Here is a 24,457-nt window from a genome sequence, read left to right as displayed (position 1 = left end):
TCAAAGGAAATTTGAGATGACTAGCGTTGTTGTGGCCTTTAACTTTATCAAGTCAGAACATTTTTGGCAGCTGACATCTATGATTCCCATCACTTCACCAAAGAAGAGGTTAAAAGATAATGGCAGACATTTAAAAGAAAGAAATTTGTCATTATGAGAACTCACTTCCTCACCCTTATTTTATTTATTTATTTTTTATCTTGCTGGTGACTGGGGAGCCCTGCTTCACAGGCCACTGTTCATGGCCCCACCTCTGTGATTTAACCCTCCATAGGCTGGGGGTGACCAGACCTTCCACAGAAGGCCAATGAGACCCATTGCCAAGCAACCAGGCCTCGAAGGCTAAGTCAGAACCGCAGGGAGGTGACCCCAGGCCCCAGCACCCTCTCCACTCTGGCTGGCGTCATGGGCCACATCAGGCATTATTAGCCAGGCTCACTCATGTCAGAGGCGGCAGGACAGCTAATCACTGCTGTCATCTCATACTCATACCCATGAAGAACAGAATAAAATCACACCAAGACATCTTTCATTTGTAACCATGGGTGAGAGCTGGAGACAGGCGCTCTCACCGCCCCCTATCAATTCCTTCACCCCCAACAGGGATGGAAGCTAGGGCTGATGTGGGACATCAAAGGGCCTTGCAGTGAAGGTGAAGGAAAAAAGACAGAGGAAAAACTCTGAGTGCATAAATACTCCCCAACTACAGTCAGCCAGGAGCTGCGCTTAGTCTCATGCACACACATCTGTCACTTGACCAGAGCTTTGAGCCGTCCTATTTGCTCATGACATTTTCACCGGGGAACAGTGATGTCCCAAGGCTGTTCTGGACATTCCAAGGAAATGACACTGGTGTAGGAGAAAAGCCAGCTCATTTGGGGAAACTGTTGACAACATACAGGCAAATAAACTCTTTCTTTGTTGGGTAGGTTAGAACTACTTACAATAAGCACAGCGGGCTTTTTTTTGTATGCAAACAGATGCTCTTGAAAGTAGCTTGAGAGGTACTTAAAATTGATTCGCTTAAATAAATCAAGCATTCCCTCATAACCTTATTTCTACCACTGGATAGTTCCAGCAGACCTCTCTCCCCATTAGATAACGCACAGCCTGTGTCTAATTTTCGGCACCATGAATTACTGTGGTTTTACTGAGAAAGGTTATAGCAAGATTTTCTAGAGAAAGCTTATCCCCTAGGATTTTCTTCTTCCTGCTAGCTCGTGAATGTATAATAACATCAAAAAACTAAAAAGGGCATTCTCCTTGTGTCCCCTTGCTTCCACCTAACCCTTACCGTTGCTTTCCTGTTAGGGCTGGATGCCGCGGGCCCTCTGTTTGAGGGATCTTCGCCCAGTGACCGTCTTTCACCAGATGATGCCAATTTTGTGGACGCCATTCACACCTTTACCCGGGAGCACATGGGCCTGAGCGTGGGCATCAAACAGCCCATAGCACACTATGACTTCTACCCCAATGGGGGCTACTTCCAACCTGGCTGCCACTTCCTACAGCTCTACAAACACATTAGCAAGCACGGCTTAAATGGTGAGAAGGAGGGCCAGGCCGAGAGCACTAGCCTGCACTGGCTTCTACCTCCCACACCTGTATGCTGCCCCCAGACCCGGTGAATCTCCAGCTCTGTGGGACTCTGGGAACCGTTGAGCAAGGGTTGGCGCCCAGGGTATATGGTCACCAAACCCACTAGGAGAGAGGGCTTGTGGGAGTGGGTAAGGGCTGGTGTCCCCCCAGGAGGCCCTGCTTTTAACTGGCAGTGGTTACTGGAGGCTAAGTACCGACGGTGAGCTGGGGAGCCCCAGGAAGGAATCCCTGCCTCTTAGCCCCACCCAGTGTATGCAACAAAGTCTTTCCAGGGGTACTACCCCTTCTGAAAGTGGAGTCCTGATGCCTGTGGTTATTTCTCCTTCTCTAGAAGCTTCCTCACCCCGGGGGACTTTGTCTATTCTGGGGCACTTTCTCTATTCTGGACGCACTTAATCGAGCATAGCTTCTTGATCCTTGGTCTGACTGGCGTGGCAGTACCCCTCTTCCACTCTCATGAGGTTTCATCTAGCTGGTCCCACAGGACCTTCCTGGGATTCTTTGGATTCAAAGTTCAGCTCTAATTTGTCACTTCCTTTACACTGGGGCAGGAACTGGATTGTGGCATGATCTGGGCTGTGATCCCACTTCTCTCTCAGATCTGAGACTGAACCAAGAACATGCACATTGACAACATGCACAGGATTAACGAACAAAACTGTCAGCAAAACTCATACATTCCATAGGCATTCCAAATTTCTCATTATTATAAAATATCATCCTGATGAAAACATGCCAACTCACACTAAGCCAGCTGGAGACCTCCACCCCCGCGTACCTTCTTCCCACCTCCGTCATCCCAAACCAAGCTGAGAACATGCTCTCTTGTGATTATATCACCACCTTCACCTCTCCAGCATCAGAATGACCTTCACACTCAACATTATCTCATTTTGGCCGGCATCCCAGCCTTCCACCCGCCCACGCCTGACAGAACCTTCTGGGAACTCCCCCTCGCCACTCCTTACATACCCCTCCCATTAGTGTCCCTCCAGTCATTCACGGGTCCTGTTCCATCACCAGCTGACCAACCAGCCCTCTTCCCAGATCTACTCCCTCCCAATGCTCAACACAGGCCTCTAGGATTAGTAACTAGTTGCCTAGTTAAGTACTAGTTTTAAGTACCTCTCTGACCACTTAGTGCCATTTGCTCTCTTGTACTAACCTTCAAAGTGATGGAACCAAGTATGTTTATTTTGCTTGCCCCGTTTTGAGGTGGTTTTTCTCAGTTTTCTTCACCTTTAAGTTTAAAAGTGATCCCATTCTCTGGGCCCCTGGGTGGCTCCCAGGTTAAGCGACCGACTTCAGCTTGGGTCATGATCTCGTGGTTTGTGGGTTCAAACCCCATGTCAGGCTCTATGCTGACAGCTCAGAGCCTGGAGCCTACTTGAGATCCTGTGTCTCCCCCTCTCTCTGCCACTCCCCTGCTCACGCTCTGTGTCTCTCTGTCTCTCAATGATAAATAAATGTTAAAAAAAAATTTTTTTAAAGCGATTCCGTTCTGGGGTGGTTCTCCCGACACACCTGAACAGAAGGTAGTTTGGTAACTGCTTTAGCACCTCAACACCTCCTGGCTAGGTGAGCTTGAATGAGTTAGTGAATGCCTTTGAAGCTCCATTTTCTCATCTATAACAGCTGCCTCAAGGAGCGGTGGGGAAGATTCAGAAAGTGGATGAGTGAATGCCCTCAGCATGGTACCTGCCTCATAGTAGGTGCACAACAAATGCAGCACTAGTCCAAGAATTAAGGTGTCCAATCTTGGCATTTAGCCTTCAGTACCTTTAGGCAGAGTGACCTGTGCTGTACCTCCACATCAGGTACTTTACATACCTTATGGTGGTTCTTCAACATTCCTTAGGAATAATTTATTAAAGACTAGGTTAAGATTTGGAGAGTTAAAAAAAAAAAACTCTGATTTTTGCTGAGCTGTCAGCAAAAATCCATGCTAGATAAACTTCCTAAACTTGCTGTTTTGGTTTAGGCCCATGCAAACCTGGTTGCTAGGATGTATCCTTCTAGAGGCCAATCCCCTTGCTGGGGAGTTACCCAGTGGAGGCCAGTTACCCAATGGAGGCAATGGCTGCTTTAGTGCAGAGAGTAGACATTGTGGGAGAGACCTCAGTTTTCACCAGACCATTAGCTGAGCCCCAAGAGTAACTTGGCAGTCATTTTCCTAGCTTTGTTAAGAGACATTCCACACAAGCCTGTTCCAGCTAATTCAACCCAAGGCATCAGCCCGTGCACATTTTTAACCATTTAAGACATAAACATATATTTTTTAAGGTTATTTATTTATTTTGCGAGAAAGCGAGTGTGAGCAGGGGGAGCGGGGAGCAGGCAGGCAGAGAGAGAGAGAGGGAGAGAGAGAATCCCAAGTAGGTTCCGCACTGTTAGCAAGGAGCCTGACGCTGGGCTCAATCTCATAAACCGTGAGATCATGACCTGAGCCGAAACCAAGAGTAGAATTCTTAACCGACTGAGCCACCCAGGCGCCCCAAGACATAAATTTTTTTTAATAAATTACACTACCCTGTTTTCCTAAATAATTCAGTATTTTTTAGTGACTTAGGCTTCCTATTCAAACACCAGGGTGCCCTCAGAAGCCCCCCACCCCTGAGATGCCTGGGGTGACAACTCTCCACCACGTGACTGGGAGGGGTCCACTCCTGTAGTTTTCAGTCGATGAGTGGGTCAGCCTCAGCAACCGCCCCCTTCCTTCCCAACATGCCACTGATTTGGGCTGAAAACAATCATCCTTTGGGTTGGGGGTACTTTGGATCAAGGGGTGATAACGTCCTTCCTGCCCTGTGTTGCAGCCATCACTCAGACCATAAAATGCTCCCACGAGCGCTCAGTACACCTCTTCATCGACTCCTTACTGCACGCCAGCATGCAGAGCACGGCATACCAGTGCAGCGACATGGGAACCTTCAGCCAGGGCCTGTGCCTGAGCTGCAAGAAGGGCCACTGCAACACGCTGGGCTACCACGTCCGCCAGGAGTGGCAGGGCAAGAAGAGCAAGAAGCTCTTCCTCTCGACGCGGGCCCAGTCCCCCTTCAAAGGTGAGTGTGGGTGGCCCATGAGGCAGCCACTCATCGGAAGGGTCAGAAGTTCTCCCGAGTCTTTTCCTGCGGCTACTTCAGGCTCTGCTCTTTCAGTGCTTCTGAAGCCAAAGATTCCAGACGGTGATGTGGACACGGCCTCTCTCTCGTGTCCACCTTGCTGCCAAGTGCTAGGAGGAGAAAACTTGATACTTTCTGGAACAATCCTTGGGTCAGCCTCTCTTCATCCATCCATGTTCATGGTGCCCTAGATCCGGAAGGCCCTGAGCAGTTACTCTGACCACCCAGGTCTCACTGTGCAGGGACCTGGAGGTGTCTTCAAACCCCAACTAGAAGCAAGTGCTCTCAGCTCTGCTCACAGCCTCCGTGGAAAAAAAAAAAAAAAAAAAAAAGAGCAAGGCTCCAGGCTATGTTTATAGCTTCTCATTTCCTCTAAAGTTTGGATCAGCCGATCTTACAGGGCATTACTGCTCTACTGAGACCCTCCCAAGATGAAGTTTGGCTTCTTCCAACTTTCCCAATCAGATCCTTAATCTCAGGGCAGAAACCAAGCCCCGACCACTCTGGGTTGAACCAGAGGTCAGAGCCGTGGCCTCGTTTGGGGCTGGAGCCAGCAGAAAAATGCTCCAGTGAAGCCAGAGTCGTGTCCTCCATGAGTGAACAAGCTGACATCTGTTGCTATTAACATTTCTGTCTAATCCTTTAAACAGCTCGTGAGTGATTTAGCGTCTTACTGTTTCACTGCACATGCTCACCGGTCCCGGGAGGAGGTCAGCCCTGCACTGTTTGATTATTACCGTGCAGAATATTTGTAGCTGCAGAAGGTGAACATGCCATTACCACCACTTTGCATTTATGTGCACCGCGTTTTATACAAAACATCAGATGCAGCCATCAACTCTTTGTGGTCCCCACAGCAGCCAAGCAAGGTCAGCAGGGCCGGTTATGATCTCATTTTAAAGAGGAGGGAAGCACAGCTTGGGTGGAGCGACCCGCCCACGGCCATACAGCCTGGAAGGAGGCCAAGAGCCAGGTGCATCCGACCCCCAGCCTCTATTCCTTTTATTATCACACTAGCAAGTTCAAGTTCCCAGGCGATTTATTTTTTAGGCACAGGATTCCTGTTTATCTGAACTTCTGCTCTCTAGCCAAATTTCCCTTCCGTGAAGCCCAGGAATGACAGAAATCCGCTGTGGGCAGCTGATAGCTTCTGAGAGCATTATAGTGAAGGTGGACCTTTCCTGCCTGAGGGGACAGAGGGTCCCCTCTGCTGTCTGACCCTTTGGGGGTGGAGGAGGGAAAGGTACTACCCCGGATCAGGCGAGTGAACTTGGAAGGCCTCCTGCTTAAGGGAGCTTTCCCACTGCAGGCTGCCAATTAGACACTCATTTGGGTTAACCATCTCCTCTTTTAAATGGCAAAGCTGCCTGGAGTGATTAAGCCCCTCTGATAATCACATTTCTCTGGATCTACTTTAAATCGTGGAATGTTAGCATTTCTAGAGACTGTTCTACCCTGCCATTTCATGGACGCAGATACCCAGGCCCAGATGGGGGAAATATTTGCCCAGGGACACAAAGTAAATTTCTGATAGTCAGCATTTAGATCTGGACCTCCAAACAACTGGCTGAGTGATTTTTTAACTCAGTAATCTGCCCCTGGTCTGTTCGTGTAGGTGAAGGAGGGAGGAGAGAAGAGGGGGAAGGCTTTGTTTTCTCCTTGACATCAGCTGAGAAGAAAGGAGGCCATTTTTCACCTTCCAGAGCTGAGGTGTGTGTCTGAAGTGAAGAGTTTGGTCTAGTCAGAGGACATCTGTGGGGGGGCTTAGAATTGGGGGCGCCATGGGGGGCGGGGCCAGGCAAGCACACAGAGAAGGAAGAGGGGAAAGGAAGACCAGTAGACACAGCCAGGCTGAGTTCCTTCCTTTTACCAAGGACCCACGTGCCCGACCACCACACACCACTGGTGTGAGCTCACAGGGCTCTCTTTCCTATGAAGGAGGACCAGAGAGTTGCATTAGGGCAGCACCACCCCACCCCAGCAGCTCCCAAAAGCCAATGTGTTCATCCATTCATTCATTTTTCAAGCATAAGTTGAGCCAGAGTAGGCAGAGTCCCTACTTCACAGGGCTCAGTGGAGACCAGCCACCTCCCACATGTCGATGCTTCAGCGCTATCCCAGGAAGATGGGCCATGAGTCACTTGGAGACAAAAATCAGGTGTCTTTATTGCCAACTACTGATCTTGCTCCAGACACTTCTGATGTTCACGGGACCCACGAGGCCAGTGATACAGAGGCTATGAGGCAGGACTGTCTGAAACTGGTCAGAACTCACGTTGGCCTCTAACCGAGACTCCTGTGACAAGCTGTAACCTGCACTACACCCTCCCTTCTTTGGGGCCTCCAAATCCTCCCTGGTTCTGCTTCAGTCCTTCCAGTGAGCAAAATCCTATTCTGTTCGTTGGTGGGGAGCAGCATCCCTGGAGTCACATCAAGCTGTCCTAGGTATGGCCAGAAATTATCCCCAGTTGAGACTGCCTGGTCAGGAGCAGCTGCTCATGGGACACTGCGGTCCATATAATGCTGCATCATCCAGTATGGTAGCCGCTCACCATATGTGGCGATTTAAATTACTTAGAATTAAATACGATAAAAAATTCGATTCCCCAATCACACCGCCTTCCAAGTGCTCAAATAAGTGGCCGCTAGATCGGAGACCACAAAAATGGATCACTTCCATCATCCCAGAAAGTTCTATCGATGGTACTGGCACGAGGCCTTTAATCTAGGTCCCCATAACTACACCTCTCTCCACCCATCATGGTCATGATCATCTCTGACTTGGGCCCCCCAAACCTATTTCTCTGGTATTTGATGAATACTTATGGATTCTTAAAAGAAGAGACTTGCCCAACCCTGGTTACAGAGAACCCGTAATTCATATTTTTCAAGAACATCTAATTGTACGATATATTTTAGTGCAGGATCTGGCTGGGCAAGATAAACATCACCTCCTGATTGTAGCTTCACAAAGGGTGACTAACTTAACCCTCCCACCTCTGCCTCCCAAGATATTTCAACAAAACCATCAAAGGATCTGTTTCCTACAACTGCTGGCTCGCCAGAACCCAGTGCCCACTGGGAGAACACACAGCAGCGGAAGAGAATGGGGAGAGTGACGCAAGGCAGTTTATTGTCCACTTCCATTTTCAGTCTTGCAGGAAGAACCCTCACCAGTCCGGGAGCTTGTGTTTTGCTTTGTTTGTTTGTTTGTTCGTTTTTATTTGAAAGAGAGAAAAAAAAAGCACAGGAGCACACTCCAGCAGGGGAGAGACACGGTCGGGGGGAGGTGAACAGAGAGAGAGAGAGAGAGAGAGAGAGAGAGAGAAGAGAGAATCCCAAGCACAGAGCCCAATGTGGGGCTCAATTCCACAACCCTGGGATCATGACCTGAGTCAAAATCAAGAGTCAGATGTTCAACCAACTGAGCCACCCAGAGGCCCCTAGAAGCCTGGGTTCCAAGAGAGAAGAGAGGGGAACATATCCATCCTGAGGAAGTCCTGTTTAGCAAAGGCCACATCTAATTAATCTCCTGGGGTAGGACGAGGCCAGTAGGAGGTGAGGAAGGTAGTGTTTAAGGGGGCCTATTCTGTCCAGGCTCCATGAAGGGTATGTCGTACTCCTTTATCATTTAATCCTTGTGACAACCCAAACAGGGAGACAGGGAGACAGAGATTGAGACGGGTGGGGCTGGGAACGAATTATGGTGAATTTCCCAATAAATAAATTGAGATCCAGAGAGATTAAGGCTTCCCATAGTCACACAGTTTGTGAGTAGCAAATGCAGCGTGTGACCCCAGGTCGCACTGATTCCATGGCCCTTGCTCTTCCCCTTCACATGGCCTCCTGAGCATAGCACCAAGGCAGGTTCTTCCCCTTCTCTCCCTCTCTCTCTCTCTCTCTCTCTCTCTCTCCCTCTCCCTCCCTCCCCCTCCCCCTTCTGCTCTCCCTCTCCCTGTTCCTCCCCCTCTCTCCCTACACTCTGAGCCTCATGCCACCTATGCAAACTTCCTTGAGTACTCTTTTCCTCCTGGCTGACCAGACAAACTCTGACTTTGGGTGGTGGGGTTGGGTGGGGGGGGCGGTGGTCTGTTTGTCTTTGGCTTCTCTCGATGACTTCTTTGGAAGGTTTTTGCTGATTTCCACGGAGAGGTCTAGAAAAACTCATGGGTGTAGTAGACACAGCACAGGCTTGAGATTGGGAATGAGGAATGTCCAGAATTTGGCTTTGTTACCAACCTTATATGTGACCTTGACCTAGTGACGAAACCTATGTGGGCCTGTTTCTTCAGCCACAAAGTGATTGTATGTGGCCGAGCACGGGGGTGAACCACTAAAAGTGGCACCTATGGGTGCAGCTCAGAACCGTGCCTGGTAAGGTCTGTGTAGAGGAAGGGAGTAGGTGTCACTGGGTTAACACATTCTACAAGTCGGGCGCTTTTATACCTGCCGTCTCATCACACCCTCACAACAACTCTGTGACAGTGCTCTACATGCCCATTTTACACATGAGGAAACTGAGCTTCAGAGAGGGTACGAGGGCTTGTGGCCATGTGGCAGTAGGTGCGAGAGAGAGGATTCCAGCCCCTCAGTTGAGGGCTCTTATTGCCCTCTCACGTGAAGCACTTAGGGCACAAGCAGCAGGAAGCAGGATGCCACTCCTTACCACACACACACTCCCTCATCTCCAACCCCAGCAGAAGAGGCAACTGCCCACAGAAAGGGGAAGTGTCCGGGCTCATGACAACAGGGTGTCAGGGAGGAAAATTTTTCCTTGACCCTTTTGAGGTTCATTTGAAAAAACGGTTTTAAAAATGTTTATTTATTTTTGAGAGAAAGAGCACGTGCTAAAGTGCGCTTAAGCAGGGGAGGGGTAGCGAGAGAGGGAGACAGAGTCTGAAGCAGGCTCCAGGCTCTGAGCTGTCGGTGCAGAGCCTTATGCAGGGCTCGAACACACAAAATGTGAGATCGTGACCTGAGCCAAAGTCAGACGCTTACCGACTGAGCCACCCAGGTGCCTCAACACTTTTTAGGTTCTTTTGGCTGGTCTCTTAATTAAGTTCACATCAAACAGATTTTCAGGAGAAGACCGTAATTTTATAGGGACTAGAACCTCACATAGACACGAGAGATTTAAAGAAGTCAAACATCTGAGGCCTCTTATAAGGAGAAGGGAGCAGGCTGAGGGGCTTCAAAGAAAAGGAAATGGGGGCGCCTGGGTGGCGCAGTCGGTTAAGCGTCCGACTTCAGCCAGGTCACGATCTCGCGGTCCGTGAGTTCGAGCCCCGCGTCAGGCTCTGGGCTGATGGCTCAGAGCCTGGAGCCTGTTTCCGATTCTGTGTCTCCCTCTCTCTCTGCCCCTCCCCCGTTCATGCTCTGTCTCTCTCTGTCCCAAAAATAAATAAAAAACGTTGAAAAAAAAAAATTAAAAAAAAAAAAAATAAAAAAAAAAAAGAAAAGGAAATGAATTTACAGGAAGATGGGAAGATGTTTGGGAAACAAATGCTTGTCACACCAAGCAGAGGCAATGGGACACAGAGAGGAATCAACCAACAGGCCCGTCTGAGCTCTGGCTTACCACACCTCACCCGGACTCTGGACCTCTCTGCTGTGGGAGCTCTCTTCCTGCACCAGCTCTCCTCTCCAAATTCTTTGGGGCAAATAAGGGGGAAGCAAGAAGCTCTTCCCGAGTCTTTTGGGCCTTGATTGTCTTCGGCTCAAAATCACCCACGTGCCAAAGTAGCACATTTGGGAGAGGCTCGTTCGGGAGTGCTTCGGGGGTATCACGTGTGGTGCGGTACTATTAAGCCCAAATGTGGGCACCAACATAAGCACATAGCTGCAAGAGACACATGGTCACAAAACCACGTGTGCCTGCCTGTCCTCCAGCCTGCTCTGAGCACGGCTGCCCCCGCCCTCGCCCCTGCCCAGCACCCTACTCGGGCGTCTCGGTCCCACCGTCTGAAGCTGCCCCTCTCGCCTCAGAGGCCGTTCGTGTCTAAGGACAAGCCCTTGGTGCTGCAAGACAACACAAGAGATCCCATCCCTCCGATCTTCATGAAAGAAAATCGATACACTGAAAGAAAAGACCTCTTTGATGTTTGCAAAGAGAGTCGTAATATGTCCCAGAGCCAATATCTAATGATCCGCAATCATTTTTTTTTTTCCCGTGAGACAAAAAAGAAAAAAAAGACGAAGAAACAAACTACTCTCTTTCTGTAAATTCCACAATCCAATGCCGACAGCAGCTGGCTTATGCAAAGAAACTTAAGGTTTTTTTTGTGTGTTTTTTTTTAACGTTTATTTATTTTTGAGACAGAGAGAGAAAGAGCATGAACGGGGGAGGGTCAAAGAGAGAGGGAGACACAGAATCTGAAACCGGCTCCAGGCTGTGAGCGGTCCACACAGAGCCCGACGCGGGGCTCGAACTCACGGACCGCGAGATCATGACCTGAGCCGAAGTCGGCCGCTTAACTAAGACTGAGCCACCCAGGCGCCCCTTAAGTTGTTTTTTAAGTGGCACCAGTGGGGCTCACGTGAGATCAGAATCCAGGGTGCTTGGGGTATTTGAATCTCAGAATGACTCTCTATAGGCGGAGAATCTCCAGAGGCCTCACACGTCTGCTCTAGATGGCATTTGCCCGATCTCATTTAGGGTTAATGGACTGTTTCATCCTCTTTATCTTTAAGACCTAAAATAATTTCTTCTGCCTGAACTGAGGAATGCATTGGGCTGGCCCCTTTGCAGTCACAAGATCAAAAGCATTTCTCCTAAATCATTTTTTAAAATCCTTATTAAACATGTCAGAAGGGAAAGTGAGCAAAATTACTCACCCTTTTTTCCTTAATCTTTGTAACAGCATCATTGTCCCGGTGTTGCAGGGAGAGGGGATGATAGGCAAATTGTCTTTTTTTTTTTTTTTCTTGTAAAGGAAAACACAAAAATCCAAAATAAGAACATCTAATTAGTTCTCAGTATGAAAGTCTCTTTCATATTTACAAAAATTATGTCATTTCAAGATTTCACCAAAAAAGTGACTTTTCTAGTGCAGGTAATTCAGGACTCTGTGCTGTCAACCTGCTGAGTTCTGCAGCTGGGCTCTTGCAGACACAAGGGTGCCCTCGTCCGCTCACCCCTGCGCCCCTCCACAGCCCATACATCTTTCAGGAGCTCGTGGGAAGCCGGTGGACTCAGGCCACTTCTGCACCTTTGGGGTTCTGACTTCCTGCACAGGCCCCACCCCAGGGAGACAATGAGGGAGGACAGGAGATTCTCATTCAAAGGATGCTAAAGGGGTCCTGGCAGGCCGACCCCTGGATTTTACACCTTTCCCCAGAACCGTGGAACCACAGCATTTCAGATGTAGGATTCAATCTCCTCCTACTCACAGTTTAAGAACAAAGGAAGACAAAAACCCATCTCCAGTGCAGGGACATGAAACATTTATCCCCACTCAGGGGCTAGGCATTCAGGGGACAGGCAGGAGGAATCTGCAGCAGTGATAGCCCAGGACTGATGTCGGTGGGTGAGGCCCAGCAGGCACTTCGTCTTGATGGCTTCATTCCAGGCAGGTTTTGACAGCAGCTTTGCTTCAGGGGCTGAGTGTTTGCCATTTGCTGTCAAAGGGCAGATGCAGCTTCCAGAACCAGAACCCCAGGAGACAGTGGGAAGGGGATTTTAGAATGAGACAGACACCTGAGTTCAAATTCTGCTCCACTTGTAACACTCTGGGTGGCCTTGGACATGTGTCCAAATCTCTGCTTCCTTGTCTGTAATCCACCAGAATAACTGACACCCTACCTCTCTAGGTTTCAGGAGAAAACAGGACTCTGCCGGCTGAGGTCAGCTCCAGGGAGTGGGCAGGACTCCTTACAGAGGGTGGGTGGTATTACAGAAACCACACAGCAGCTACTTGTGGGGCACAGTTACTTTGTGGTCCGGCTCCAAAGCAGGCGGGAGCAGAGGGAAAAACACCCTGACCTTTCTCTGCTCTGCCCTCATCACCTGCTCATGCCTCCCAACCAGCAACCATCTGGCAAGGGAGCCCGGGAGATGTAGGCCATGGGGCGGGCAGAGAGTGGATGGGGATAGCAGGGGTAGGTGGAGAAAATGGAACCTGACCAGCATGTTATCCTTATTTAGTCTTGTTATGAGGACCAAAAATGATGTATGTAAATGCTTAGTATGTAGCCTGATGTATAGCAGGGTCTCAGCAAATGAACGTTATATCTCATGCCAATTCACAGTTAAGGTCTTTCAGGCAGCAGATGTCCTGCCTTATTTTCACACAAAGAGCCCCCAATACCCCTTAGACACCTGGTGCATGCTGAGACTCGTGGAGATAGAAGCCTTACTATGACACCAAGCCTGCCCTCGGGGAGAGAAGACATGGACATTGACGCCCATGAGACAGGAAAACAGGAGGTGACCAGGGTCACAAATGTGACTCGGCTTCCCAGCTGCAAGGTCCTCTAAGTCCGGGCCATGGCTTCTGGTTCTCTTGTTTTCCATTCTACTCTGTTTAAAAGCTTTTTCTTCTTCCAATAAAATTCTAATTAGAATCCCTGCATATTGTAGAAAACACAAAACTTGCAGAAAAGCATAAAGAAGAATAAAAATTACCCCTCTTTCCTCTCCAAAGACAAGCACTGTTATATTTTTATGAATCTCCCTCCTGTGTGTTCTGTTTTATAAAGTTGGTCTCATGTTAGATATGCAGTTTTGTATCCTGGTTGTTGTTTGGGGTTGTTTTTGTTTTCGTTTTCCACTTCTTTTATAAGGATTGAAATTGCTCCAAAAATGTCTTTTAATGACTTCATAAGAGTAAATCACATGGTTGGGAACATGAACCCAGAATCAGCAGACTCACCCCTAATTGCAGCTTTACCAGCCCTTAGCTCCGTGACAATGGACAAGTTACTTAACTTCCCCCACTGCGGAGGGAGGGTAGAGTGGGCATCTCACAAAGTCGTCGTTAATGAGAAATGAGATAATTACGTGAACCGATTAGCTCTGTGTCTGAGACATGGTAAACAGCTGAATGGTAGTTATCATAATGGTCATTATTAGTCCATAGTCTTTCCTCTGTTGGTGACTATCCAAGGTGCTTCTGATTTATTTTTAGTTAAGTAATCCTGCTATGACACTCTCGAACTTAAGTCTCTTTCCATACTTCAACTTTTTCCTTAGGATATATAAAGTTATGGTCCCAGGTACAAACACTTAAAAGTTCAAGTCCTGGAGCCGGGTGGTCAGGGCTTACATCTGGCTGTGTGATACTGGAAAGGTCACGTAACCTCTCTGTGCTTCAGTTGCCTCTTCTCTAAAAGGAGGTGACGATAGTGTCAGCTGTTGTGAGGGTTACACGAGATAAGAGATGCAAAGTGCCTGGCACAGGTAAACAAAATACATATTAGCCAGTGTTGTTACCATGCATACTCCCAATTGTACTCCTTTATCCTTTATCCCCAGCGGCTTTTAGCACTGGGCCGAGCACCAGTAGACTTCAATTAATACACATTAAATTGGATTAAAATTGGTTGGTAGGAGTGTTCCTTGAGTACTCTGGAAGATGCCCCGCCTCCTCGTTAGGAGATTAACCCTCAGGCCAGCCCTCCTGCCCCGTCCTGTCCTCATCCAGCCCCACCCACACCTACAGCCTGTGTCTTTGGAAGGACCTTTCCTTTTGCCTCTGTTCAACTTACAACACTGTCTGCCCGTTACAGGCTTCTCTTGACAGACCCCAAATAGCATAAGGCCTCGGAGGCTTCTGAGATGATAGGCCAGAGTCCCTGTCTCCATCACTGCCACCTAGGGTTGAAGAATCCCTTCTGGAACCTGGGCCCATAGCCTTTCTCCTATTTCTCACCCTTCTCTCCTATTTCTCGCCTCCTAGTCCTGAGAGCATCAAACTACTTTATCCCATGCTTAAGGATCTGAGCTTAAGGACCTGAGCACCTATTATGCAAGGGGCACTGTCCAAGAGGCCAGATGATACCCAAGCTGGTTCCTACCTAAAGCAGAAAACTTCATGGCCTATAAATCAACTGTTAGTGTTTGGTTCTTGCTGGGAACATAAAAATACATGAATAAACTTTGGTGCTTCAGAGCAAACCCTAGAGATAACCCCAGGAACATAAGCTAATCCACCGCAAGACCAAATGAGAAGGTTGATTTATGTCAAAGGGGTGGGTTGGGTAAATAACCCAGAATCCCAGCAATACAGGCGAACCAGGACACCGCAGCTGGGGTGTTGGCAAACACACCATGAGCTGCTGCCAGGTTTGCACATAGCTACCAACTTCCGGTAGAAATGCATCATTTGGCAGGTAGTAGGTTGATTCACAAAGAGGGTGAATTTCCACACGCTGGATACATGGGATGGATGAACAAGTGGCTAGTGCCACGATCTATGCTTTCCGGTGGGAATTCTCCTCCAACACAGCTTGAAACTCGGGTGTTGGATTCTCACAGGTGACTTCCATCCTGCTTAATGTGAATACCCTTCTTTTTACTCCAGAGCAAACTGTCAGTGTGTTCATCCCACAAAATTTATTAGACACCTACTATGTGGAAGGCACTGTATCAGGATTACTGGATTAATTATTACCTAGAACAGGAAGGGCAAATACACAGCAAGCATGCCATAAATCCCTCTCCTTTGCCCAAGGCAGATACCAGTCTTCCCAAGAACCTGGGTGTAGCCTCAGAACCCATCTCAACACAGGGCTCTGGGCAGTCCTATCAATCAAGTGGACTTGGCATACCCTATGAAACCTGTTTGCCACGTTGGAGCTAAAAGCCTACAGGTATTTAGAGAATATGTGGACAGCAAAAGAGAGAAGTCCAAGCAGCAACCAGCCATTTTGGAATGAGGTGGGCTAATTTCAGAAACAGCCCAATAGACAGCTGTGACAACGCAGGGGAAGTCAAGGCCATCTTAGGAGCCTTAGCAGTAGGTCCAAGTGAAGAGTCAGACTCTCCTATGTGATCTTGAACATGTCCCTTCACCTCTTGGGCCCCAGGTTTCTTATTTATAAAAGGGGGTCGATGATGACAATACCTACTTCATAGGGTTGTTATGACGAATAAATGAGATGATGCCCTGTGAAGTGTTTAACGAACCCGTCTAATAGCAAGGAGTGTACTTGTAGTAATTATATATAGACTGTATTTAGGTAAAGAAGAGTAAAATAAGTTCCCCTCTCTAAACAGCCCAGTAGAAGGACTTTCTGAGCATTTGACAAGATGGAAAAATTTTAGGCCCAGGTGCCAGAACTAGAGTTATCTTATTTCCATCAGAAAATGTTCTCCTTGACACCCACAGAGCTAGTGCCCAGGAACTGTTCCAGAATATAGAGATGTGGTCATTAGGGCATATGCTTCTTAATTAGAGCTCTGTCCACCCTGAAAGTGACCCCATCAAACAAGAGGCAAAGCTAAAAAATGACAGTGTATTCTCTCGCTTTTGTCAGATGCCTGAAAGGTGATAATATCCTTCAATTTATGAAAGGGGACTCTTAACAAATACTAACTACCAATTTCTGAAAGGGGACTAGTCCAACAGGATTGTATCTAGAAATGGGTGAGAATGCTAGGTATACCAGATTCTTATTCTGCCTTCTGTTGGATAGTGATTATTGTATTACAAATACACCAGACGTCCCCTGTAGACATTTAGCAAATACAGAGAAAGAAAAAGAAAAATATATAAAGCATTCATAATCCCACCACCCAGGGGGAAAAAATGTTGGTATCAACCCATCTAGACTTTACCCTCTGCATTTTTAAATTTTAAAAGTATAAGATATTTAATTTAAAACATCCACTTAAATTCTCTCTGTCTCTTCTTTTCCCCCTCCACCTTTTCACTTCAGTGTATCATTACCAGTTCAAGATCCAGTTCATCAACCAACTTGAGAAACCAGTAGAACCAACGTTTACTATGACACTCCTGGGAACAAAAGAGGAAAACCAGAAAATTACCATCACTCTGTGAGTACAAGGTGCAGCCCCGTCTCTGGTGACGACGTGCTGCTTTTTCTCGCAGGGTCAAGATGGACCCTGTGCTTTTCAAGGGTCAGGCCGGACACAGCTTATTCTTCTCAGCCCATATGACTGTTCCAAACATCTTTCAGACGGGACGTACCCCCGAGCCCAGCCCCGCAGATTGCTTTATGATGGAACTACCCGGGTTTGCGACGGTTCATTGCCCTGTGAGCTGAGTGGAGAGGGAAGCCGGAGGTGGTGAGAGCCATCCACAGTGCAGGAAGAAGAGCCGGGCAGGGAGGAGCAGGGAGGGCTGGAGCAGGTGTCCACAGGACGGCCCGGAGTCCCTTTCCAGCGAGTTCTGAGAACCGTAACACAGAAATAAAACTAGTTTCAACTTCGCACACATTTCCCATCTCGGTCAGCCTGCACTGCCAGCCTGCCCATCTGTCCTTTGCCCTGTTACACACCTGCTCACAAGGCAAACAGTGGCCTCATGCCTCCCTCAGAGGCTCACCAGCTTCACTGGCCAGAAAAAGGCTGCTTTTTCTCAGCATCTTCACCCTCAGCATGGGGTCTTCCTGGGAAGTGACACTCCACCTGCTTCAGGGACAGTCCTCAGGTCTGGAAAGTGGCCCCCAGCTTTGGATCTCTGATCATCAATCACATTGATTCCATCGTTCAGCAAGTGTTTGTGCTATGCCCCAGAGGTAGGGGACCCTAGCCCTAGTATGCTCACAGCCGAGCAGGGTAGATGGATTCCTGAACAATTCTTGACAACATTCTGCAGGAAGAGCGATGGCGAGCCGTGCAGGGGAACCCTCCATCTATCGGTCTCGCCCTAAACCCAGGGTTACCTCTGCACTGTCCTAGATCTCTCCCGGGAAATAGCTCCATAGTGGGAAGTCACTGTGGCTTTCCATGCTGCTCAGTCAGTGTTGGGACATGTTAATGTCTTGGAGATTAGTGAGTAAAGCTGCTAATGATATCTAAGGACCTGCATTTAAATCTTGCTCCAAATTGGTCCATCACCTAAACATGTGGTTTTCTGTTACTGTTATACTTTGTTGTTTCTATTTATATGGGGAGAAAAAAAAGCACTAGTGGGAAAATAAAGAGTGTGGTGTGGCTTTACTTAAACCCACAGAGAGCTGAACTGCCCCGAGGTCATTGCCAAAGCCCCATTGTCTTCTCTTTCCTGATGTGTTAGTGTTGAAGCTAGGAAACCTGAGCTAAAGAAGGTTACCAGATTCACTATGTCAGAACTCTCACAGCCTTTTAAATATGCTAACACAGTGGCCCCTGGGTGGCTCAGTCAGTTAAGTATCTGACTCTTGATTTGGGCTCAGGTCATGATTTCACAGTTTGTGAGTTCAAGCCCCACATAAGGTTTTTTGCTGACAGAGTGGAGACTGCTTGGGATATTCTAAATAAATAAATAAATAAATAAATAAATAAATAAATAAAAATATCCTAACATAGGATGTAGCATGGTTTTCCCAATATTAATAGTCTCGCATACCATTGCTTTTTCTAAAAATAGTCTGTCCAACACCAGTTTGGGAAAAGCAACAGAAAAGACCTCCCTAAGTCACTCAGGCAAGCCTAACATATCCTGCATGTGCTCAAACATGACTTTGCTGTTACAGATAAACTGGGTCTGATTTCCTTTGTATCTTCAAGGAATCAAGAAATTACTAGTAATAAAACCTATTCCTTCCTTATCACGTTGGATTTGGATATCGGTGAGCTGGTCATGATCAAGTTCAAGTGGGAAAATGGCGCAGTATGGACCAATGTCTGGAACACGGTCCAAACCATCATCCCATGGAGCAGAAGGCCCCTCTACTCGGGTCTTGTTGCAAAGACCATCAGAGTCAAGGCGGGAGAAACCCAGCAACGGTGAGTGCAAACACAGCCTTCCCTGACACCTGTCATGCACCTGCATGTACCAGCACTTCCGTAATTAATACTTACATTTTTATCATAAAGTGTGCATTATCATGTCCTCCTGATGGCTTATAGATGCTCAGAAATGTGAAATGACCATCCTGAGTTCACACAGCCATAGGTGGAAGGACCAAGGTCTTCTGACTCCCAGTCCAGCCTCTTCCCACTGCCTGTGGTTAACAGCTACCTGCCTCTGGAGTTTGAGAAACCACCTCAGTGGCGCAGTGCTTTTCAAACTTCAGCATGCAGGTGAATCACCAGGAGATGTCCAAGGACCGTACTTTGGCAAGGACCAAGTTGTGACATTTCCTTTTTATTGTTCACCCAGAGAAATGCTTGTAACAGATCACAATCTCAAAATCTCATTCTGCGATGGTGCCTTTCAAATCTTAGAGTGCCAAAGAGTCAGTGGGAAGCTTATTAAATATGCAGAATTCCTGGAGCCCCCTCCAGAGCTCCTGATTTATGGCGGTTTGTGAAGGGACCCAGGACACACATTTGCTAATAAAAGCCCTAAGAAATTCTGATGTGGACCAATGGAGTAAGCCTTAAGAAATGCTACTCTGTGTGATTTAACATCTCCCTTGGCCCCAAGGTCCCCAGGAACAATAAGGGGTTGGGGACAGAGTAGGACATAAAAGAAAGAAAGGGTGGTCCAGCTGTGCCTTCAGTCCTATCAGCAGAGCAGAGGGATGCCCAACATATTTTGCCATGGCAACCATGCTTTTCTATAGTTCTGCAGTTCTCCACGAAAGGAGAATTCTGTCCTTCCCCAGACCATTCCTCCTCCTCCCCACTGTATTCAGGAAACTTGTCTCTCCTCTCCCACCTTCCTTTGTTGGAAAGCCCATTTCTCTCTTTGGCTTGTCCTCAGTAGGGATGGAAAACAGCAGGCCTCTCACCTCTGAACTACATTCCTCCCTCCCCCCACAGGCTTCATGGCCAGGAGCAGTCCCATGGCAGATTTATGCCCCGGAGTCCTTTACACAACAGCGCTCTGAGATTTTATCTCCCTGGGATACAAAATCCTGGCAATTACTAAGAGCATACTCTGCAGCCTGCCAACAGATTTCTCCACATGATCAATTTGAGAAAATTAAACTGTTTCTCTCCTCGTATACACTTAGCTATTCTTGCATGACTTTCTGGCCCTTTAGAAGAGCTCTACTTCTGAAAACCACCCTTCCCCGCATTCTCTCAGCTAGATGGTAATTCCTCAGTTCTAGTGGCTGTTCACCATGACGATTCTCTGTGACTTGACCTGAAAAGCTGTATAAAACACAACACAACCTTCTCACTGGTGCTTACCCACACGGTTCTAAAGAAGGAAAGGGCTAGAGGGAAGGGAATGGCGTTTACAGAGCTCCCACCGCATGGTGGGCACAGAATTAAGTCTAGAGTGTTAGTCTCATGTAACCTTCCCAATGACCCTCTGAAATGGGTAGGACTGGCTGTGCAGATTAGGAAGCGGAGGCTCATAGATAGACATTACACAGCTTGGGCTAATTGTCTGGGCCCAGGTCTGATTCAGGGTTTGTCTGATTCATTGCCTATTTACTGCCCATGCACTGTTTCCAACAGTCCCTTCCTCTATTAATCTTGGCCCCATGAATTTGGCTTTCCTTAGTCTAAGCCAGCAGAGTTGCAGGGCTGAACATTAATATACATGCGTATCAAACCCTTCCTTGGAGCTGTAAGAGGTACATGCTGGACAAAGAGAAGGGGTTGTGGGACCCATTGTTTTTTAAGTTGCAAGTACTCAGTGCCTCCCTGTGTATCTTCACACTATGAGGTGCCATTAGGGGAAAGCAAAAAAATCTGAGCTGTGACTCTGTATAAAGAAATTCCAGGGCCTAATTAGGAAAACAAGACGCATTAATTTTACTAATAACACGCTCCATCCCAGTGCTTCTCAAGCCTTAATGTGCACAGGAATCATCAGGAATCGTGTTGAAATGCAATTAAAATGCAGGTTGGGCGGGGCCTGAAATTCTGCATCTGTAACAAGCTCCCAGGTGCTGCTGATGTTGCTGGCACACGGACCACACTTTGTGTAAGTGAAGGTCTAGTATTGCATGGTCTAGGAAGCCTAGAAGAAAGACATCGGGTCAGGGGTGCTGTGCTACAACAGGCTTTGGGGAGGCCAGGAGGCATTTCCGGAGAGACAGGCAGCGAGCAAAGCAGTAATGTAGGCAGAATCCACTGACCCACTTCTGCCAGTCCTAAGCTCAAATTCCACTTGCTGGTCGCCACCTGTGTAGCCTCAGACACCGACTGCACCGCTCTGACTCAGTTCTTCCGTGATAAATGGAATTCACAATATATGTCTCGTGAGACTAATAACAACTACCAATTTTTGAGCACCTCCACAATCCGTAATCCCAGAGCCAGGGTGTAAATATTCAACCTCATAACTCTTAATCTCTCTGCTAACTACAAGGGGGAAAAAATGGTTAAGTAACTCGCTCTGTGCCTCCATGGGAGGAATTCAGTGAGAGGTGATTTTCTCTTCCAAAGACACAGAGTCAGGGATGAAAGGGCCCGTTGTGGTTGAAGAGACAGGACGGATAACATTGATTCTACAGCAGGACATAAAAAGTGATCGGCTGAACATAATGAGAAAATGTTCAATTTCCACAGTAATCATGTAAATGCAAAACAAAGATCAATGAAATTAGCACTGGTCACCCATTAGTTTGGCAGGAATTAAAAAACAGACAATATCCAGAGTTGGTAAAGGAGTGGAGAAATGGGCATTCTCATACACTATTCGTGGGAATGTAAATTATGGAGCTTCTGCAGGAGTATTTCATTCAATGACTAACATTTAGTGAGCACCTACTTTATGCTAGGTATACAGCAGTGAACAGAATAGACAAAGCCTTCGGTTTCATGGAGCTTACATTATCAAAATTTTAAATACACCTAAGACCCAGAATTTTAACTCTAGGTATCTCTCCTGGATAAATACTCCAAACATCCACAAAACATATATAGATACAAAAATGTCTATTGCAGTACTATCTGTAAATGGTAAACCATTGGGAAAATCTCAATGTCCATCAACAGGAAAGTGGCTATAATGTGCGGTGGTATATCCATACAATGGGATATCGTGCAGGAGGTGAAAAAGAATGAAATAGATTCATATGGATTGTTATGAACAGGTCTCCAAGTACATTCCTTGATGACAATGAAAATTTTCAGAAAAATGCATACATTATACATACATTACAGACAAAAATACATACATTATAATCCCACTTCTATTAAGAATTCTTCTGTTTGGGACACCTGGGTGGCTCAGTCGGTTGAGCGTCCGACTTTGGCTCAGGTCATGATCTCACAGTCCGTGAGTTCGAGCCCCGTGTCGGGCTCTGTGCTGAGAGCTCAGAGCCTGGAGCCTGCTTCAGATTCTGTGTCTCCCTCTCTCTCTGCCCCTCCCCCGCTCATGCTTGCGCGCGCTCTCTCTCTCTCTCTGTCAAAAATAAATAAACATTAAAAAAAAAGAATTATTTATGTTTGCATATGAACATTGATATATGTATAAATGCATAGAAACAGGTCTGGAAATACATAAGCCAAACCAGGAAAGTGGAGGAGAGTGATATTGATGAAGGGTGATGGCAAAGAGGACCTTTTAATATTTGACTTCACTTATATCTTTACCATTTGAATTTTTCAAAATTGCATTCACAAATTACTCATAATACTCTTTATTTTCGCTTTCTTGAGATATAATTGACAAAATTAAGCTATTTAAAGTGTACATCAGTGTGATTTGATATACGTATACATGTGAAAGGATCCTCCCCATCCAGTTAACTAACACATTCATCACCTAACACATACATAGTACAGAGTTACCAACTATAGTCACTGTGTTTTACATTAGATCCTCAGACCTTATTCATCTAACAGTTGAAAGTTTGTACCCTTTCACCAACCTCTCCCTCTCTCCCCTCCCTCCAAGCCCTGGGAATCACTTTTCTACTGTTTCTATGACTTTTACTTTTTTTTTTTTGGGGGGGGGGATTCCACATATAAGTGATACCATGCAGTATTTGTCCTTCTCTGTCTGCCTTATACACTATTTTAATTATAAAAGTCTGATTTAATGAAGACTTGACCTTAGATGTCATTCAAAAAAAGAGAGGCAGGCAGGCAGGCAGGGAGAGAGAGAGAGAGAGAGAGAGAGAGAGAGAGAGAAAGAAAGAAAGAAAGAAAGAAAGAAGAAAAACCATAAACTAGAATTCTTTGTGACTATTGACACTTTTGTCCTAATGGATACAAGTTAGCAAACAGCATCTCAGGCCAAGCTAATGAACAGTCAGAGCAGTCTAACGGTTGGTCTCCAAGAGAGACCCCAAACACAGAGCAATGTCTTCTCGAGCTGCACAGTGTCTGCACCAATAAGAGAAAGGGGCTGGGCTTACAGGGCTGAGCCCGGCAGAGGCTGGTGACAGTGGCCTCATGCCCAGGGACCTTTAAGAACAGCACTGGCAACCTGGAGCCTGCCCAAAGAAAGAAGTCTGGGGAGAGAAGCCTGCCTTGTGAGGAACAGTTGAAGGAACTGCAAATGTTTGCCCTGGAGTAAGGGCAATGCAGTGAAAGGAACAATAGTTACCCTCAAATCTTTGACGTGCTGTGGTTGGGGAGAAAAAAGGAGAACAGCCCCGAGGACTTTCTGTTCTCACAGAGCTGAAATCACCCCAGTGCAGAGTTCTAGGAAGCAGCCTTACACTGATTGCTTTTACAGACTTGGGTTTGGTTTTTCTCTGAAGTTATGAAAATATTTGTGAACATAAGAATCTAATTTTTTAAAAATAGCATGCATTACATAAATTGAGTATTTATTTACAAAGGATGAAACACTTCAATAAGCTCCATCTAAAAGCTGATGCTCTGTTTGCTTTATGTTTTCTGTTCAGAATGACATTTTGCTCCGAAAACACGGATGGCCTACAACTCCAACCAACCCAGGAGAAAACCTTTGTGAGATGTAACAGAAACTCTAAAAAACTGAAGGGAAACATCAGATGAGCTTTAATGAAGACCCAATGTGAAAAACAAATGATCTTATTCCTCCTCTGGAATGGTTACTTTATCTGGAAACCCAAGTTATATAAACAATGTTGCATAAAGTTGAAATAAAGTTTAGATTTAAAGGAGGTGTACAGTTTCACTATTCTAAACTGAGCTTTTAAAAACTTTATTATGGGGGAACCTGAGTGACCCAGTTGGTTTATCATCTGATTCTTTCGGCTCCGGTCATGATCTCACGGGTCGTGAGTTCAAGCCCCACATTGGGCTCTGAACTGATGGCACGGAGACTGCTTGGGATTTTGTCTCCCTCTCTCTCTGCCCCTCCCCCATACTCTCTCATTTTCTTTCTCTCTCTCTCTTTCTCAAAAACAAACATTTTAAAAAATTAAGATAATTAAATGAATAAAATTATATTATGTAACTGTATTCAAATATTTGTAACTAAAAATTTCCTGATTAGATCTCTGATTAAATAGTAATATATGCAAATATAAGTACAAATAAGAGCCATTTTAGATTCTTTGTCCTAATTTACAATGTCTTTTACAGTTAAGTCAAATTTTCCATATTTCCTTCCTAGTTTATTCTGATCCGTTTTTTGAACCATGCTGGAAAGGTACTTTTTCATTACAAAACTAATGCTTCAATAACGTGAAATTCCAATTAATCGCTAGTCGTATGTCCCAAAGTACACATCCTTTAAGACAATTCAGCTCACTAAAAGAAAAATTCTAATTAAACTAATAACTGC

General features: G+C 46.5%; 1 protein-coding gene across 1 annotated transcript in view; it reads left to right on the top strand.

The window, feature by feature from the left end:
• The window catches only part of LIPC (lipase C, hepatic type), a 160,449-nt gene extending 136,618 nt beyond the window's left edge, over nucleotides 1-23,831 (top strand). Inside the window, exons 6-10 of the mRNA XM_058737586.1 lie at nucleotides 1,312-1,545; nucleotides 4,416-4,661; nucleotides 16,599-16,716; nucleotides 18,394-18,612; nucleotides 23,592-23,831. Of these exons, the coding sequence (XP_058593569.1) occupies nucleotides 1,312-1,545; nucleotides 4,416-4,661; nucleotides 16,599-16,716; nucleotides 18,394-18,612; nucleotides 23,592-23,703 (929 nt within the window). The 3' untranslated portion in view covers nucleotides 23,704-23,831. The remainder of the gene's footprint in view (nucleotides 1-1,311; nucleotides 1,546-4,415; nucleotides 4,662-16,598; nucleotides 16,717-18,393; nucleotides 18,613-23,591) is intronic.
• The last annotated feature ends 626 nt before the right edge of the window (nucleotides 23,832-24,457 follow it).

The sequence above is a fragment of the Neofelis nebulosa genome, chromosome 7 (assembly GCF_028018385.1).
Source record: "Neofelis nebulosa isolate mNeoNeb1 chromosome 7, mNeoNeb1.pri, whole genome shotgun sequence".
Taxonomy (NCBI): Eukaryota; Metazoa; Chordata; class Mammalia; order Carnivora; family Felidae; genus Neofelis; species Neofelis nebulosa.
This window is presented reverse-complemented; position numbering and strand designations above follow the sequence as displayed.